At 39.5% G+C, this 17,354-nt stretch overlaps 2 protein-coding genes across 2 annotated transcripts in view; both read left to right on the top strand.

Annotated features, from left to right (window-relative positions):
* The first annotated feature begins 2,297 nt into the window (after positions 1 to 2,297).
* Positions 2,298 to 12,145, top strand: LOC134000040 (malate dehydrogenase, cytoplasmic-like). Its single transcript, XM_062439351.1, has 9 exons — positions 2,298 to 2,419; positions 4,143 to 4,241; positions 5,325 to 5,421; positions 7,411 to 7,586; positions 8,698 to 8,820; positions 9,682 to 9,858; positions 9,943 to 10,056; positions 10,588 to 10,677; positions 11,664 to 12,145. Exons 1-9 carry the CDS (start codon positions 2,417 to 2,419, stop codon positions 11,784 to 11,786), a joined length of 1,002 nt encoding a protein of 333 aa, XP_062295335.1. The 5' UTR covers positions 2,298 to 2,416; the 3' UTR covers positions 11,787 to 12,145.
* Positions 12,146 to 14,231: 2,086 nt separating this feature from the next.
* Positions 14,232 to 17,354, top strand: part of LOC133999840 (UTP--glucose-1-phosphate uridylyltransferase-like) — a 27,081-nt gene continuing 23,958 nt past the window's right edge. Inside the window, exon 1 of the mRNA XM_062439174.1 lies at positions 14,232 to 14,509. The gene's annotated coding sequence lies outside the window, so the exon portion shown is untranslated. The remainder of the gene's footprint in view (positions 14,510 to 17,354) is intronic.

A 17,354-nucleotide genomic window follows, 5' to 3' on the forward strand; every position in this document is an offset into this window, starting at 1 on the left:
AACAGTTTCTATGATTGGATACATTCAAGTTTTAAGGTGTCAGTTTCTGTATGTTGGCAGGATTTTAGAACAACTGAGGTCATGAATCCAAATTCCAGCAACACAAACAACCCTGACCAGTCAGAAATTCAAATTCAAATCCACTGGAGTATATTTTCTGTGCATTTTATTGTTATTACAATTCTGAATCACTTTATTATATTTAAATTTGTATCTAACAATGGTCACATTTTAGGGTCTTTCATCTAAAAAAGCTGTCTGCAGCACAGGAATGTGGTGTGTACATGGCGGTGCTCAATATTCTGCTTTCCAAGAGCAAATAAGTTGTGGTTGTTATGGTCCATGAAACCTGAAGCCTCCATTCATCTGATAGACAGTCCTCATGTTGATGAGCTTAAAGCTGCAAAACATGATTCTTATATTAAGAAATTAAAGAAAGTTTATTGACAAAAAATACCCCAGGGGTCACTGAGGCAGTACCAGGGGTTAATGAAGGTGTTGCGTGGTACTTCAGGGACCTTAGAACGTAGAAGTTATTGACAGGGCTCTAAGGGTCTTTGAGATTTTTCAGTCATTCTTGAGGAGGTTCCTTGGGTACTTGAGGATGTATCATTAGTTTATGAGATGGTTCCTGGAGTTGAGAACATTGTTGTAATGGTTTCTGAAGAAGTAGAAGCTGGAGTCTGTGATGTATCTTTAAGGAATCTTTAAGGGGATGCCAAGGGTTCTAGTAGATGGTAAGAGACATCTTTGAAGGCTTTTGAGAAGCTCTTATTGGGTTTCACAGGTTTTTGGTTGGTAATAAATGGTTTCTAAAGCGGTTACAGTGGTTGTTACGCTGTGTGGCAGTCCTAAAGACATACAAATAATTTAAAAGTCTTAAGAGACAGAGAGGGGAGCGAGTGTGTGTGCAGTTAACACCAACTCTCTGAACACACTGACATCTCCACCCTAACTGCGTGTGGCAACTTGTGCTGGTCTTTGTGAATTAGGCGGGTTTTGCAACAACGCTTACTTGCATAGAAAGGTAATCTATCAGTATTGCCTAACTCACATACATGCAAATCGGACAGACACTGTGACACTCTTTGCTTAGCAGCTGTATTTCACCCTTTGTGGGTGCTATGTGAATTAGATACTATTATTTGTCTCATTTGCACCGGTTTAGCGGTCGCAAAAGCGGCGCAATCATTTGTGGGGTTGGCCCTTTATTATTATTGCATATTTGGTATTGAGGTAATCCAAAAATGACGCAAAGTTACATTACTTTAATATTGCGATACTTATTATGATTATGTTACTGACTACATTTTTTAGAAGGTAAGTAGTAGTTGTATCGGAATACATATTTCAAGTACCCTGTCCATAAGATGTTTGTAATGGTTCTTGAGGAAATCATATAGTAGTTTTTGATGGGGGCTTCTTAGTTCTTGAGGAGGTTCTAAGACTCTTTGTTGGTTTTGGGGTATTAAGGCATTGCTGTGCTTGTGGATGTTCTTGGTCTATACCTTTTTTAAATTGTTTTGTGTTGTTAATTGTATATGTTCTGATTTCAAAAGACTGTTTTTTGTAAGACGTCAAAAGGTTGGAAACCACCACTGGTTTAAACTTTAACAATGTGTTGTATTTATAAAGCTTGTTATATTATCCATTGTGTCAAATCTTCATCTGAAAAGTAACTAAAGCTGTCAAATAAATGTAGTGGAGTAGAAAGTACAATATTTCCCTCTGAGATGTAGAAAGTAGCATCACATGGAAATACTACAGTAAAGTACAAGTACCTCAAAACTGTAATTGAGTAAACATACATATTTACTTTCCACCATTGGGTATTTAAAATCTAATGATGTCATCTTTCAGTCAGAGGGACCAAATACTACTTTCACTTTAATCCTTTAAGTACTTTAAGCTGCTAATACTTATGTACTTTTACTCAAGTAGGATTTATGCAGGACTTTTACTTGTAATGGAGTATTTTTACACTTCTGTATTGGTACTTCTACTAAAGGAAATGATCTGAATACTTCTTCCACCACAGACACACAGACCCACAGATAGCGGCGCCCCAATGCAGAACATGTCTTGTAGTACCGTATTTGGCCACCAGATGGCGACAAATCAAAGCTGACCTGAAGCTCAGTTAAAAAGATTTTTTTGAAATAAAATCCTTCTACGTGGAGCACGTGGGGGCGGTTTTCAGTAGCATGGTGCATCATGGGAGATGGTGTTTCTTAAGAGGAGTGGGCTAGGTTATAAAAAGCATAAAAAAACTACATTTCCCGGAGCGAGTGGGGAGGGACGAACCGTCTGACGGTGCAGTACAAGGGTAGAGGTGACCCCGCAGTTCCGTCTACTCCGACTCTGAGCAGGGAGAACAGGCAGCACCGACCCGAAAAGCACCAACCTCTGGATAATAATGGTAAGCTTGAACTTGAGTCTGCAGCACATTTTCTGCTGCACTGAAAGGAAACCCTGCGCTCATTTTCTCTGCAAAAAACAACAAGCTTTAGATGATTTTAACAACATATTGAGGATGCATTTTGACATTGACAAAAAGGCCGGCAGCGTCATTGATTCATTTGTGCAAATCTGAGTTCTTTTTTTAAATGGAGGTTGTTTTAGTGAAGCTTCATTTTAAGGCTCAAGGACAAAGCTGTCACGCGCAGTTTTTGTCGCAGAGCAGAAACAGAAACATGAAGATGTATCTGCAGCTTTCTGTTCGTCAGACAAGACAAGAGCACGCTTTGTTTCCTCTGTTTTTAACACTTTGTGCTCTTCTTCTTCTCTGTACTTTCATTCATCCGCCTCCATTTTAATCAGAGCAGAGGCGTGACGTCAGCATCAGGTGATATGATAGGCCCTTATTTTGAAATGAATAACGGGTCAGGTAAACAAAAACAGCAAATTAAATAATGTATATTTTATGTAATAAATCATATTTTTAAGATTAAAGAAGCAGTCAGAGTCTGCAGATTAAAAAGAAGGCAGGAAACCAGTCATGACAGGAGCTTCCTCAGTTTGAATCTGCAGATTTTAATAATTTATTGCTTACAAGACAAAATACAAACCTATAAAATATAAAGCTGAGTCTCATGGAAATGTTATTCAGTTAAGTTTATGAATAAATCTCAGTTTAATACGAATAGTGTTTGAATTCTGCCATTTATCATTTATTTTTTGATGGACTATTATACATAACATCTGTTCTAATAATCATTTTAAAAGCTATTTTATGTTATTTAGCTATTATCTTTTTCATATTATGTTTCAGGTGGTTTTAATTTCTCGTTGGAATAAATCAAATATGAATCTATTGTTTTGCACTGTGACAGAAGGCTGTGTCAATCAAACCAAAAAAAAAAAAGGATGTTATGTAAAGTTTTTTGCAGATTGATGGATTTTATACATGCCGAATTAAAGATTGCAATCAGATACTATAGATTAAGTAAAGTTATATTTAATGTCCTGCTTAATGTTGTATATACGCAGAGTCATGCTACATTTAATGATTTTCTTAATGGAGTTTGGTGATAAGTTCTCTACATACAATCATAAAAAGCTATTTAAAGTTTATCTGCTGCTTTTTATGCATACAAAATAAAGAGTGTCATCAAATATCAGATAATGTGATGTTAAACTTAATATAATCTCTAGTCTGGTTTATATAAGCAAGGTCATTCTACAATGCTTGTTTTTCTCAATGGAGTCTGGTGATTCGTCCTCTACATGCAGACGATCATAAAAGCTCAATGTTAGTGAAAGTTTATCTGCTGCTTGATGGTTTGGTGCTTTTTATTCACGAGTGTCGTCGAATACCACGAAGACTGAACTTAAACTTAATGTCACATTAACCTTGTCTGGTAATGCTAGGTCATGCTACATTTCATGCTACATAGCAGGATTTGTCTTGCTGGAGTTTTGGTGATGAGTCCTGTTATCAATGTGCTACAGGAGGACGAGCCGCCTCTGATAACGCTTGTGTGAGGACTCCATCTGCTCAATCATAGCTTCATAATGTGTGTGGGGGGGAAATCACAGTGATCCAACAATGCCGGTTACTGCCGCTTCGTTTCCTCCCGCCGTTATTCATCTAGGTCATTGAGATATTTAGATTGACCGCTGTCGTTTTTCTCTCCCTGCAGGCTGAAGCAATCCGTGTAGTGGTGACCGGCGCCGCTGGCCAGATCGCCTACTCCCTGCTGTACAGCATCGCTAAGGGAGATGTGTTCGGAAAGGACCAGGTAAGACTCGACCCTGAGCTCTGATTACATAACACAACCCCCCCGACAGCTGGGGCCTGGCTGTTATATAATGGAGTCTCTGTGAATAATGCATGTTGTAATGTGGTGACGAGGATGCTGGTAGTCGGGCGTCCAGAGAGGAACTCAGTCTAAAGTCATAAAGTCGTGCTACATTTTTATGGTGTTTGCTTTCATTTGACTGGTCAGAATGATTAATATATAACAGTTATTAACAGTTAACCAGAGTCGACCCCTCACCAGGTTATGATGGGTTATAAAAATGCAGCTCAGTGAGATTTTTAGAGTAACATTAAGCTACATGACCAAAGAAGGTTTTTGTTTATTGTTTAATTCTGTTTTTGTAACCACTTCTAGTCACTGACAGGTCTGGGTATCAGTACTAGATACCTTTTTAAGGTATCGACCGAAATAAATCGATACCAAGTAGTATCTAAACGTCTCCCGTCAAAGGATACCTGCAATCACTCCTTTTTACACCCAGATCTAGAAAATATGACTATTTGTATGGACTTCCTCACAGCCAATCAACAGCAAGCGTTCTTAGATTTATTGCGACATGTGATTGGACCACTGCCACACATGATGGGTATCAAATGAAGGACTCAGCTGGTATCAGTGTCACTTTAAGGGGACTTGGATTGGTGCTGGTATCATACCCAGCCCTACTTACTAAATCTATCTACAATCAAACGTTAGAACCAAATCATGAAACCTACTGTACAATCAGCCTTTAGTGTTGTATAACTCGGGATGCACCAATATATCGCACAAATATCGGTATCAGCTGATTTTCCCCTTGTTGACTAACATCAGTATCAGTATATAAGATACAATCCGCTGATGTCAGTGGTTGATGTTCTGTTCATTTTACAGACCTTCACTGAGTTGAATGAAGCAGTGTTACAATGTAAAACATGAGCTGCTATTAAACCTTGAACGTGATCACAGGCGAGGCCTTGTGTTGAGTGTTACAGTGCGTGTGTGTGATGACTGTAAATGATGGCAATGAACTGGTTGAACTGCTTCTTTTGATGCCTGTGTGGCGTTTTGTCTCGTTTTCAGCCAATCATCTTGGTCCTGCTGGACATCCCCCCCATGCTGCCGGTGCTGGACGGAGTCGTCATGGAGCTGCAGGACTGTGCCCTTCCACTGCTGAGGGGTGAGCCGTGTGTGTGTGTGTATGTATGTGTGTGGGTGTGTGTGTTTCTTAAAGTTCAAGTTGCAACCTCATATGAACATTTCACCAACCAGTATTCAGTTTACTGTCACAGAAGAGGAAAGGAACTAGAAAATAATCCAATTTAAGACGCTGGAATCAGATCATTTGATCACTTATTCTTTAATAAATGACTGAAAATTATGAATTAATTATCAAAATACTTGACGATTAATATTTTATCTATGAACTAATCATTACAGCTCTTCTTAATTCTGCTCGAACTCTTTTTCTTTGTCTGAAAACATAAAAATCTTCTTTCCTTTTGTTATCAGCCTTTTAGAAACATGAAGGTTGAAGAACATTTCTGTAACATTGTTGGTAATGTGAGTTATTCGTCCTTCATATCTTCCTCCTCCTCCTCCTCCTCCTCTCTGCTGCTGCTGCTGAAAGGAGGAGAAGGAAGGAGTGTCTGAAACAAGCCCTCTGATTGGCTGCTCATTGAGGCCCCACAGCAGCCAATCAGAGCAGTGGTGGGACAACAATGAACCCTGACTGAAGTTCAGTCCGATAGCAGCAAACAGACAGTGAACGCATCTTATCTTGTTATCGTCATCATCATCATCATCATCATCATCATCATCATCATCGCCTTTTTTAACTGCAACACAAACTCACTTTGTTCTCAAATGAAATCTGAACTGACAGTTTAAATACTGAAATCTACTTTAATAACAGTTTAAATACTGAGATTTAAGATTAAACATGAAGTAATCTGCCTTCGTGTCGTCTTGTAAACAATCGAAATGTACAAATAAGCGGGAAAATGTGCATCAGAAAACAAATCGATTACTCCAGAAAATCACCAACAGATTATTGGATAATAACAATCATCAGTTGCCGCCTTAATAAAATAAAAACATTTAAAATACATTTGGAAAAGAAGGGATTTAAAAAATGACATGAATGAAAGCTGTGAGATGTGAAAACCAGTAAAAGACAGTTTAAATATCACATCAGAACAATCAATAAACACATTTATCACTATTTTCTGACATTTTATATAACTGTAGATCCTCAGTAATTATTATCAGCTGTAATAAAATAGAAATGAGCTGTAAAAACCTGCAAAAAGAGAAGATGATATAAAAATGAAAACACTGTGTGATGTGAAAACAGGCTGTAAATACGTCCTGCACACTGTGTCCATGGGGGGGGGGGATTAGGGGGGGGTCGAGGTACACTGTTGTTTTTTAAAGAAATCAATGTTAACTGATAAGTGATCAGTTATCAGAGCCGATTCTTCACCTCCTTATCAATATGTTCTTTCAGAAGGAAGCAGATTAGATTAGACGCTTCAGTTCAAAAGGCTGATTCATGTTTTACAGTCAATGATTATTCAGTTAACACATTTATATTTTACTGTTTAAACTTTAACAGACTTTTTATTCATGTAAAACCTCACTGATGATCATTATACAGCAGCCTGTTTAACAACATATTATAATAAATGACTGAAGAACATTCAGACCTCACATAGTTTCCTTTTGTTAACATTTGTTCATCTAACTTTACTGTTCTTTCCTCCAGAGATACAACACTGACACAGAGTGTTTCTGGTGTTGATATGATATCTAACATTCTTTCCTCATAACAGACCAAAACAGCACTTCTTGTTAATGTTTTGCTTCTTTTTCCACAAAAGAAGCAACATTTCATAAACGTTAAAGAAGATGCACAACAACTTAAATATCTGTTCAGAGACTGAATCTGAGCAGACTGTTAATGACAAGTCATCGTTTGGAGTCGTTCTTTGAGGAGAAACCAGAAAGTGAATATTTTCTGGTTTCTTTTAATCTTCTCTGACAATAAACTGAATAATCTTTTGAGTTGTGGACAAATCAAGACGTCAGCTGGACTTCAGGAAACACTGATCAGCATTTTTTCACCATTTGCTGACATTGTCTCTGTCTCCCCCCCCCCCTTCTGCAGAGGTCATCCCCACTGACAAAGTCGAGGTTGGCTTTAAGGACATCGATGCCGCCATCTTGGTTGGCTCTATGCCCAGGAAGGAAGGCATGGAGAGGAAGGACCTGCTGAAGGCCAACGTGGCCATCTTCAAGACTCAGGGAGCCGCTCTGGACAAGTTCGCCAAGAAGACCGTCAAGGTGACACTTTAAATCTTTACTTTAACTACTAGCTAACTGTATATAAAGTAGTGTAAACTAGCTCCACCTCCAGCAGCTACAACAGTAACATGCTGCTCTAACACTGATGCTTCACTATTAATAATCTAATGATGTCATAATAATAATATATCAGTCAGAGGACCAAACCACTACTTTACTGTAATACTGCATACTACATCACTCATAATACTGCAGTACTTTTACTGTAATACTGCATACTACATCACTCATAATACTGCAGTACTTTTACTGTAATACTGCATACTACATCACTCATAATACTGCAGTACTTTTACTGTAATACTGCATACTACATCACTCATAATACTGCAGTACTTTTACTGTAATACTGCATACTACATCGCTCATAATACTGCAGTACTCTCCTGGTCCTGGTTTTGGGAGGACTGTGTTTTTCCAGGACTCTGAGCTGATGTTATTGGACGTTTAGCTGACTGCAGACTTTCAGCAGCAGGAAATGAAAGTGCTGACTCAGCGTCTCCTAACAAAACTGTCTCCTAAAAGTCTCACAGCGGCTCAAACCTGTGAAAGTAACATCAGCTGCAGGGATCAAGGTTTATTTTAGTGTGGACGATAACATGCAGGTCTGCAGCAGGAGGAGGGCCCCTATTGGCCCCTATTGGCCCCTAATGAACCCTAATGACCTCAGAGTTCTGCACGAGGCCCGACGTCAGTGTGACGAAAGAGGTTCAGTGTGCAGAGGGTCAAAGGTCAAAGAAGCAGAGAATCTTTGCCTGATGTTGAAACCTTTTAAAGTGAATCTGTACTTTAAACATCGAGACATCAAACGCATCAAGACAGGATATAGAAGCAACACGTGGTGAAATAAAAGTGTTAAATTACAAATAAAATGAAGCTAAAATAGAATAAAGACAGGAGAATAAAAAGTTACAGTTGGATTTAATAAAAAAGCAGAAAAGCACTGAAAGTTTGAGTTATTCCAGATAATAACTCAATAAGAGTCAGACTTTAACTATCACAGATGTTTTGAAATGTTTAAATGTTTCTCTTCCTGTAAAAAAAAAAAAAAGGAAACCCAGTGTGATGAAGGTGTGTTTGATTTTCTCAGGTTGTGGTTGTTGGAAACCCAGCAAACACCAACTGTCTGATCGCCTCCAAATCTGCTCCCTCCATCCCCAAAGAGAACTTCTCCTGCCTGACCCGTCTGGACCACAACCGAGCCTGCTCCCAGGTACAAACATCTTTACGTCTATACACAACCAGGCAGGGAGTTGTGGTCCTCTGAAATGATGCCAACGCGGAAGTAACTTAAAACTGCATTCTATCAAAAGGCCACCAGGGGGCGACCGTTTTGGTGTCAAAAGGACTTCCGTCTCTATACAAGTCAATGGAGAATTCACCAACTTCTCACTTGATTTCTAACCTCAGTAAACGTTTTCAAAATGTGTTTATGGTCTCAATCGCTAGTTTAAAGCCTTCTTCAATGCAGTATGATGTTCATTTGGGACATTTTGGCCTCCCTGATTTTATATTTGACGATAAAGCAGGGTATGCATTAGGGCGTGGCTACGTGGTGATTGACAGGTTGATTGGTTCACAGGTTCAGGAGGGCGCTTCATGCTCCTCCTGATGCCCATATAAGTAGAATCCCTGTTTTTATTTTTCCCAGCATGCACCTAAAATTTTCAAGATGTCGCTGCTCAGATCCGATTCTATTGGCCTCCGAGCAGCAGTCCACAAACCAATGGGTGACGTCACGGATGTTACGTCCATTTCTTATATACAGTCTGTGTACATAATCCACGGATATATAGTTATAATATAGTTATAATATATATAATATGTTTTTAATCAAAGGCCACATACAGCCCAATATGATCTCATTCGGGCCAGACAAGTAAAAAGATGAAAGAAAGGAAAAGAAGAGAGGAAGTAAAGTAGGCCGGATTAGATCCCTCTGCGGGCCGGTTCTGGCCCACGGGCCTCATGTTTGACCCCCCTGTTTTATAATGACATCGTTCCAGTAGCTTTATATTCTCCACACTAACCGCTTTACTACTTAATATCTGTTGTTACGGTGTTTGTCCTGCAGGTGGCGATGCGTTGCGGCGTTTCCGCCGATAAGGTGAAGAACGTGATCATCTGGGGAAACCACTCGTCCACTCAGTACCCCGACGTGCACCACACCAAGGTCACCGTGAGCGGCAGCGAGGTCGCCGCCTACGACTGCATCAAGGACGACGCCTGGCTGAGAGGAGAGTTCATCTCTGTGAGTTATGAAGACCGTTTAGCTTCTTCTTCTCCTCTGGGGTTCTAGTTTCCTTTCCAACCTCTTCTTCCTCTTCTTCTTCAGACCGTGCAGCTGCGCGGTGCCGCCGTCATCAAGGCCAGGAAGCTGTCCAGCGCCATGTCTGCCGCCAAGGCCATCTGTGACCATATAAGGGACATCTGGTTCGGCACCAAGGAGGTCAGTGTTCAAAGAGAGGCTTTAAATAGTGATGGAGACGAGCAATCAATTAGATCTTTATATGGGTCAGTGATAAGTAAGGGTTGGTAAGATGAGCGATTCAATAATATGTTAATAGTTTTAAAAGCAGCATCAGGTTTGTTAAAATGTACATTTAGTATTTTTGTTGGTTTTATATCATTTGAAATGAAATTTACACCATTTTTTACCAAAAGTAAGACTGAATGCTCCTGAAAATGTCCAATGGTGTAACCACAAAAGACAGGGTTTTTTTGTGTTCATGTGGTTTAGTTTAAATTTAAAGGAGTTAAAATGTGAAAATAAACGTATGAATAACTTGCACACATTCTTTTTTTGTGTACTCAGCATCAAATTTCTGCTTTTAATCTATTTTGAGAGAATATATTAGAGGATTATGGCAAAAATGTCTAAGTGGTGTAACCATAAAAACTTTGTTAGTGAAGATGTTTATAGACGTGTTTTAATGTTTTTTTTATACACATTAATATGTTTTGTGCTTCCTGCTAACAGGGTGAGTTCATCTCTATGGGCATCTACGCTGGCGCAAACACCTACGGCATCCCAGAGGACCTCATCTACTCTTTCCCTGTCCAGATCAAGGTGAGTCGGTCCAATCAGCAGCCAGACAGTCGGTCCAATCAGCAGCCAGACAGTCGGTCCAATCAGCAGCCAGACAGTCCGTCCAATCAGCAGCCAGACAGTCCGTCCAATCAGCAGCCAGACAGCGCCACATAGTGTTAGGGATTTTTCACACCAACAGCATTTAGTGCGTTTTAATTGAACCGTAGTTCGTTTGACTCCTTGTTTGGGTTCCTTTGTGTCGGTCAGAACGCAACAATCACACTCAGGTCTGCACCAAATTAACCAAATGATGAACTCTGGTGTGTTTCTGGTGGTGAGAAAGCAACCTGAAACAAATAGGTCCAAAACAATCTACTTGTAATGAATTATGGGATTGCTGGGCACTGAATTGTGGATAAAATTATACATTTCATTTCATATATTTTATATTTCTACATTTGAACACAAATATCTGTACTTTACTTTACTTTCTAGTCCTTACATTGTCAAAACAGGCTCGTTACTTGTTTCAACCTCGGTGACTTTATAAAAAGAAGACATGATGTTCAAAATAAGAGATTTTTCTTTCGGTGTGTGCGCTCCATGTCACCCTGGCTGACTGCTCATATCTAAATCCTCCAACAAAGAAAGTCCAACAATGTGCAGACAGCAGCAGGAAGACTCTACCATATGAACACATGCTGAGCACAGTTTACAGAACTCCGTTATAACAGCAGTCAGTGAGGAGAGATTAACACAATAAAAAAACAATAAAATAACAAGTTATACTCTGCCCTTAATCTCATCGTGATTAACGAGTTAACGCTGACGGCCCAATCAAACTATAGGTGTGAAAACGCCCTTTAACCACCTGTACTTAAAGAGATAGGCATGTGCAACTGATTTGATTTCTACACTGCAGACACTTTATTGTCCAAGGCAGATTACCAGAGAAGGAGATGAGTGTATTTGAAGCATATTCAGATGTAAACTGACCCTCTGCCCCCCCCATCCCTCCCCTCCAGAACAAGACCTGGAAGGTGGTTGACGGACTCTCCATCAACGACTTCTCCCGGGCCAAGATGGACGCCACAGCGGCCGAGCTGGTGGAGGAGCGCGACACCGCCATGGACTTCCTGTCTAATTGACTGGTGCCCCCTGGTGGCCAACAGCAGCACTTAGATCCCCTAAAGGCCGGCTGCTCACGGCTGTGAAGACAAAACCCTCCACTGTCATACCCGTCCCAACTGGTGTCTGTGTGTTACCTCCATGAGTGAATGTGTGTGTGTGTGTGTGGTTGTGTGAGTGTGTGTGTGTGTGTTTCACCAGGCCACCTCTTCAGGTTTATTAAAAGCCTGTTTAATGGTCACAATCTGGCCTCCTCTGTCTGTAAGACACTGAGAGAGAATGTCTGTGTTGGTAGATAAAAACACACACTAGCTGTCCAGAAACTGTAACGGAACAAGTCTCACCAATAAAACCACAAAGGAACCTGACAGACCAACAACTCGTCTCTGTGATTTATTCTCATTATTGTATCATTAATCAAACTTGTATTTATAGAGCAGCTTTCATTCAGGTTAATGTTGTTCAGAGTGCTTCACAGTTTGACTGACAAGTGACGACATGAAGAAAAGGAATAAAAGCAAAGAGAACAAATTAAAAGACAAAACATTGAGACCAAAGAGAAAATAAGTGATTAAACTGTTAAGAAAATGTATTCTTTATTATTATATACTTATTCTTGGACTAACTATGATCTGATTTAATATGGGCTACTGGATGCCTTAATTTCCTTCAGGATTAATGAAGTATCTATCTATCTACCAACCAAGTATCTACCTACCTACAGTATCTATGTATACTGCTTCCAGCCCCAGTTGATAGGAGCACTAGGTCTGTCACAATAATGAACGACTTATTGTAATTATGAACATCATCTTGTCTACAAAGAAGCTCCAGCTAACAAGGATCAGATGAGTCATTCCTTCAACTTTCTCAGCTGTATCCATAACAACAGATCACATCAGAATCATTTAATATCCTCAGTGGAGAAAAAAGACAAAGCAAAAATAAACACAAGGTATTTAAAACGTCAATGAACTAAAGTGTAACAAAGCAGAATAAACAAAGAATATAAAATGAAAGTACATTTAGAAATCAGAATATATATTACCTTGATTACCTTTTTAAGTTAATAAAAGTTAATCAAATGAATAAATAATATAAAAGGCAACTTTTCTGGGGAGTTTGTAGAAATGTGGTGAAAACTTTTTTTTTTTTTTAAACACAGCAGGTGACATTTCATCATTCAATACAGTTAATATTAATTGATCTTTAGTGTCAGCTTTATTATAATTATCATAGAAACCTGTCAGGCTTTATTCTGCCTTCATACTCTACATATTATGTGATTTTCCTGCAGTGAATCAGTTTGAACACAAGGTGGCAGCACAGAGCTGAACTCATCATAACCTCATCTTCATTCATTCATGAATCCAGTTATTTATTATAAAACTACATATTTAACTACAGTTTATCTCTTATATTTAAAGTAGTGACTATAACAGCTGATTATATCCTCTAATATCTGTTAATTGGCTTATTAAGACTTATTAAATTAACAACATTCAGTCATGACCATTTTTTGTCCAGCAGCTTCTGTGTGTATATTATTGTATAAATATATTATTGTAATATTAATACTGACTGATTGACATATGCTACCTTTAATGTTTTCAAGGTAGAACTTCTTGAACAACTGGAACCATTGTGTCGTCTCAGCTATGACAATACATATTTTATAACTATGTTTTATGTATGATCTATATTATTGATCTATAAAGCGTTTGTAACTATAAATATAATAATATAAATTCAAAAATTCAATGATTAGTTGATTAATCAATTAGTTGTCGTCTATTAAATTATAATCGATTAATGGCTGATTATTAATTGGTAGTTGCAGCCCTAAAAATGTCCCTCTAATATCAGGGAGTAATAGTTAAAGGTAATAAAATATATAGAAATACTGAAGTACAAGTACCTTAAAGTTGTACAAACTAGTACTTAGTTACATTCCCCCACCTTCGATAAAAACAATATTGAGTTGTTAACACTATAAATTAAATAAATGAAGAGTAAAACCAGCTTTATTAACTATATAAAAAAACTGGCTGCAATTGAGATAATATTTCATGATTTTGAGTCACTATTATTTGGAGATAGTATGTCAATATTTTGAGATAGTTTTTCATTATTTGGAGATACTAAGTCATTATTTTTAGATAGTATCTCATTATAATGTCTTACATAATGTTTTCCCCTCTCATGTGCTTCCATAGTCTATAAAACAGCAATAAAACGCGTTATTTACAACTTATTAAAAATAGAAAACAACTCGTTTAAATCTACACGTGACAATCCTGAGGGGGCGGGACATGAGGAGGCTTGACGGCTAGTTCAGACCAATCAGCGCGCTCTGGTGTTCTAACGGCAGCCGTGACGTCATCACGCTGCTAAGACAGACGGTGTGTGCTCGCGCCACAGCGTGCTAGTCTCTGGCTATCGGCAGCGCGAGGAGGATGAGACAACAATAACAACAACAACAACAAGAAGAACAGCAAGAACAGCGACTTTAAAACGAGTCTAACTCCAGCAGGACTCTCTTCTGTCCTCTCACACTGAGCCCTGCGGTAGTCTGCTGCTCTGAGGCTGTTCCTGTTGTCCCTCTGAGGCTGTTCCTGTTGTCTCTGGGGCTGTTCCTGTTGTCTCTGAGGCTGTTCCTGTTGTCTCTCTGAGGCTGTTCCTGTTGCCTCTGAGGCTGTTCCTCTGCCCCTCCGGGTCATTGTGTGACAGGGTTTGGTTCCAGGTGGGTAACAGCTTCGCCCTGCAGAGCTGTGGCTGCTTGTGCATCAAAAAAAAGTTGGTCAAAATCAAAGTTTGGTTTGCAGTTTTTTTTTTTTGCACTGAAACCTGTTTGAGCTGCTGGCATGAGAGCTGCTTCAGCCCTGTGTGTGTATAAATGTGTGTGTGTGTTAGTGTGTGTGTTAGTGTGTGTGTTAGTGTGTGTGTGTGTGTGTGGCTCCTGCAGTAATGTGACTTCCACACATCTCATAATACAAAATCCCCACAACAACACTCAGCTATACTTCTAAATATATCTAGATATTACGATAAATATATAGAAAACTTGCCCAAGATATGCATATTTATCTTATACAATAAACAAATTAATGATATTTACCTTCTAAGCCTCCTAAAAAAAGATTCACAAGGCACATACATGGTTATAAAATGAGCTTAAAGTAACTTAAAACAGTGATAAAGCATGTTAAATCAAAATAAAACAATATTAAGTAGTTAAAAGAAACAAAAAAAGAAGGTTTTAGTAGCTAGAAATAGATTAAAGTTATATTTTTTGGAGTCGTAACTACATCATAAACTATTGATTAAACCTGAGAACCTGTTGTGGTCACGAAACTCATGTAAAATGCAGAAGTCCACTCTAGAGCCAGTATTAGGTTTGTCCTTTCTGGGCTACTGTAGAAACATGGCGGGCTCTGTGTAAGAAGAACCGCCAGAGAGTTTCTAACAGGAGGAGATCTCTGAGCTTTCAGTTGGGGGCGCTATAGAGGTAGTTAGAATGAATGGGGGCAAATGGAGCTGTAGCCCCAAAACGTAACTTTTAAAGGGGTAAAAAACAAAGTCTGTCAGTTTTCATCATGTTTTCAGTATAAGTGGTACAATAGATACAGGCCCATTAGATATTCAGAGCTGTTTTTAGTGAAATACCTTTCTGTAAGTATTTGTGGTGCCTCGTTACGCCGATTCATGCCACTTATTTTAGAGACAGTAGATATAGTTAGATTAGATTTTAGCTGCTTTTTTTAAGTGAAATGTGCCACTTCATGCCACTTTATGTCACTTCATGCCACTTTACGTCACTTCATGCCACTTCATGTCACTTCATGCCACTTCATGTCACTTCACACCACTTCACACCACTTCATGTCACTTCACACCACTTCATGTCATTTCATGCCACTTCCACTCCATGCCACTTCATGTCACTTCATGCCACTTCACATCACTTCATGCCACTTCATGCCACTTCCACTCCATGTCACTCCATGTCACTTCATGTCACTCCATGCCACTTCATGCCAATTCATGTCACTTCATGCCACTTAACGTCACTTCATGCCAATTCATGTCACTTCATGCTACTTAACGTCACTTCATGTCACTTCCACTTCATGCCACTTCACGTCACTTCATGCCACTTAACGTCACTTCATGTCACTTCATGTCACTCCATGCCACTTAAGGCCAATTCATGTCACTTCATGCCACTTCACGTCACTTCATGCCACTTAACGTCACTTCATGTCACTTCCACTTCATGCCACTTCACGTCACTTCATGCCACTTCCACTTCATGCCACTTAACGTCACTTCATGTCACTTCCACTTCATGCCACTTCATGTCACTTCATGCCACTTCACATCACTTCATGCCACTTCATGCCACTTCCACTCCATGTCACTCCATGTCACTTCATGTCACTCCATGCCACTTCATGCCAATTCATGTCACTTCATGCCACTTAACGTCACTTCATGCCAATTCATGTCACTTCATGCTACTTAACGTCACTTCATGTCACTTCCACTTCATGCCACTTCATGCCACTTCACGTCACTTCATGCCACTTAACGTCACTTCATGTCACTTCATGTCACTCCATGCCACTTAAGGCCAATTCATGTCACTTCATGCCACTTCACGTCACTTCATGCCACTTAACGTCACTTCATGTCACTTCCACTTCATGCCACTTCACGTCACTTCATGCCACTTCCACTTCATGCCACTTAACGTCACTTCATGTCACTTCCACTCCATGCCACTTCATGTCACTTCATGCCACTTCACATCACTTCATGCCACTTCATGCCACTTCCACTCCATGTCACTCCATGTCACTTCATGTCACTCCATGCCACTTCATGCCAATTCATGTCACTTCATGCCACTTAACGTCACTTCATGCCAATTCATGTCACTTCATGCTACTTAACGTCACTTCATGTCACTTCCACTTCATGCCACTTCATGCCACTTCACGTCACTTCATGCCACTTAACGTCACTTCATGTCACTTCATGTCACTCCATGCCACTTAAGGCCAATTCATGTCACTTCATGCCACTTCACGTCACTTCATGCCACTTAACGTCACTTCATGTCACTTCCACTTCATGCCACTTCACGTCACTTCATGCCACTTCCACTTCATGCCACTTAACGTCACTTCATGTCACTTCCACTTCATGCCACTTCACGTCACTTCATGCCACTTCCACTTCATGCCACTTAACGTCACTTCATGTCACTTCCACTTCATGCCACTTCACGTCACTTCATGCCACTTCCAATTCATGCCACTTCACGTCACTTCATGTCACTTCACGTCACTTCATGCCACTTCATGCCACTTCCACTTCATGCCACTTCAAGCCACGTTACACCACTTCACTGCATTTCACACCACTTTACGGCACTTTACGCCACTTCGCACCAATTCACATCCCTTCATGCCACTTTATGTCACTTCAGGCCACAAGCCACTTTTTTGTAGTGAAATACCTTTCTGTTAGTATTTTTGGCTCCTTTTTATGCCACTTTACAACACTTCACATTCTAATCGTTT

This window comes from Scomber scombrus, chromosome 2, assembly GCF_963691925.1.
Source record: "Scomber scombrus chromosome 2, fScoSco1.1, whole genome shotgun sequence".
NCBI lineage: Eukaryota > Metazoa > Chordata > Actinopteri > Scombriformes > Scombridae > Scomber > Scomber scombrus.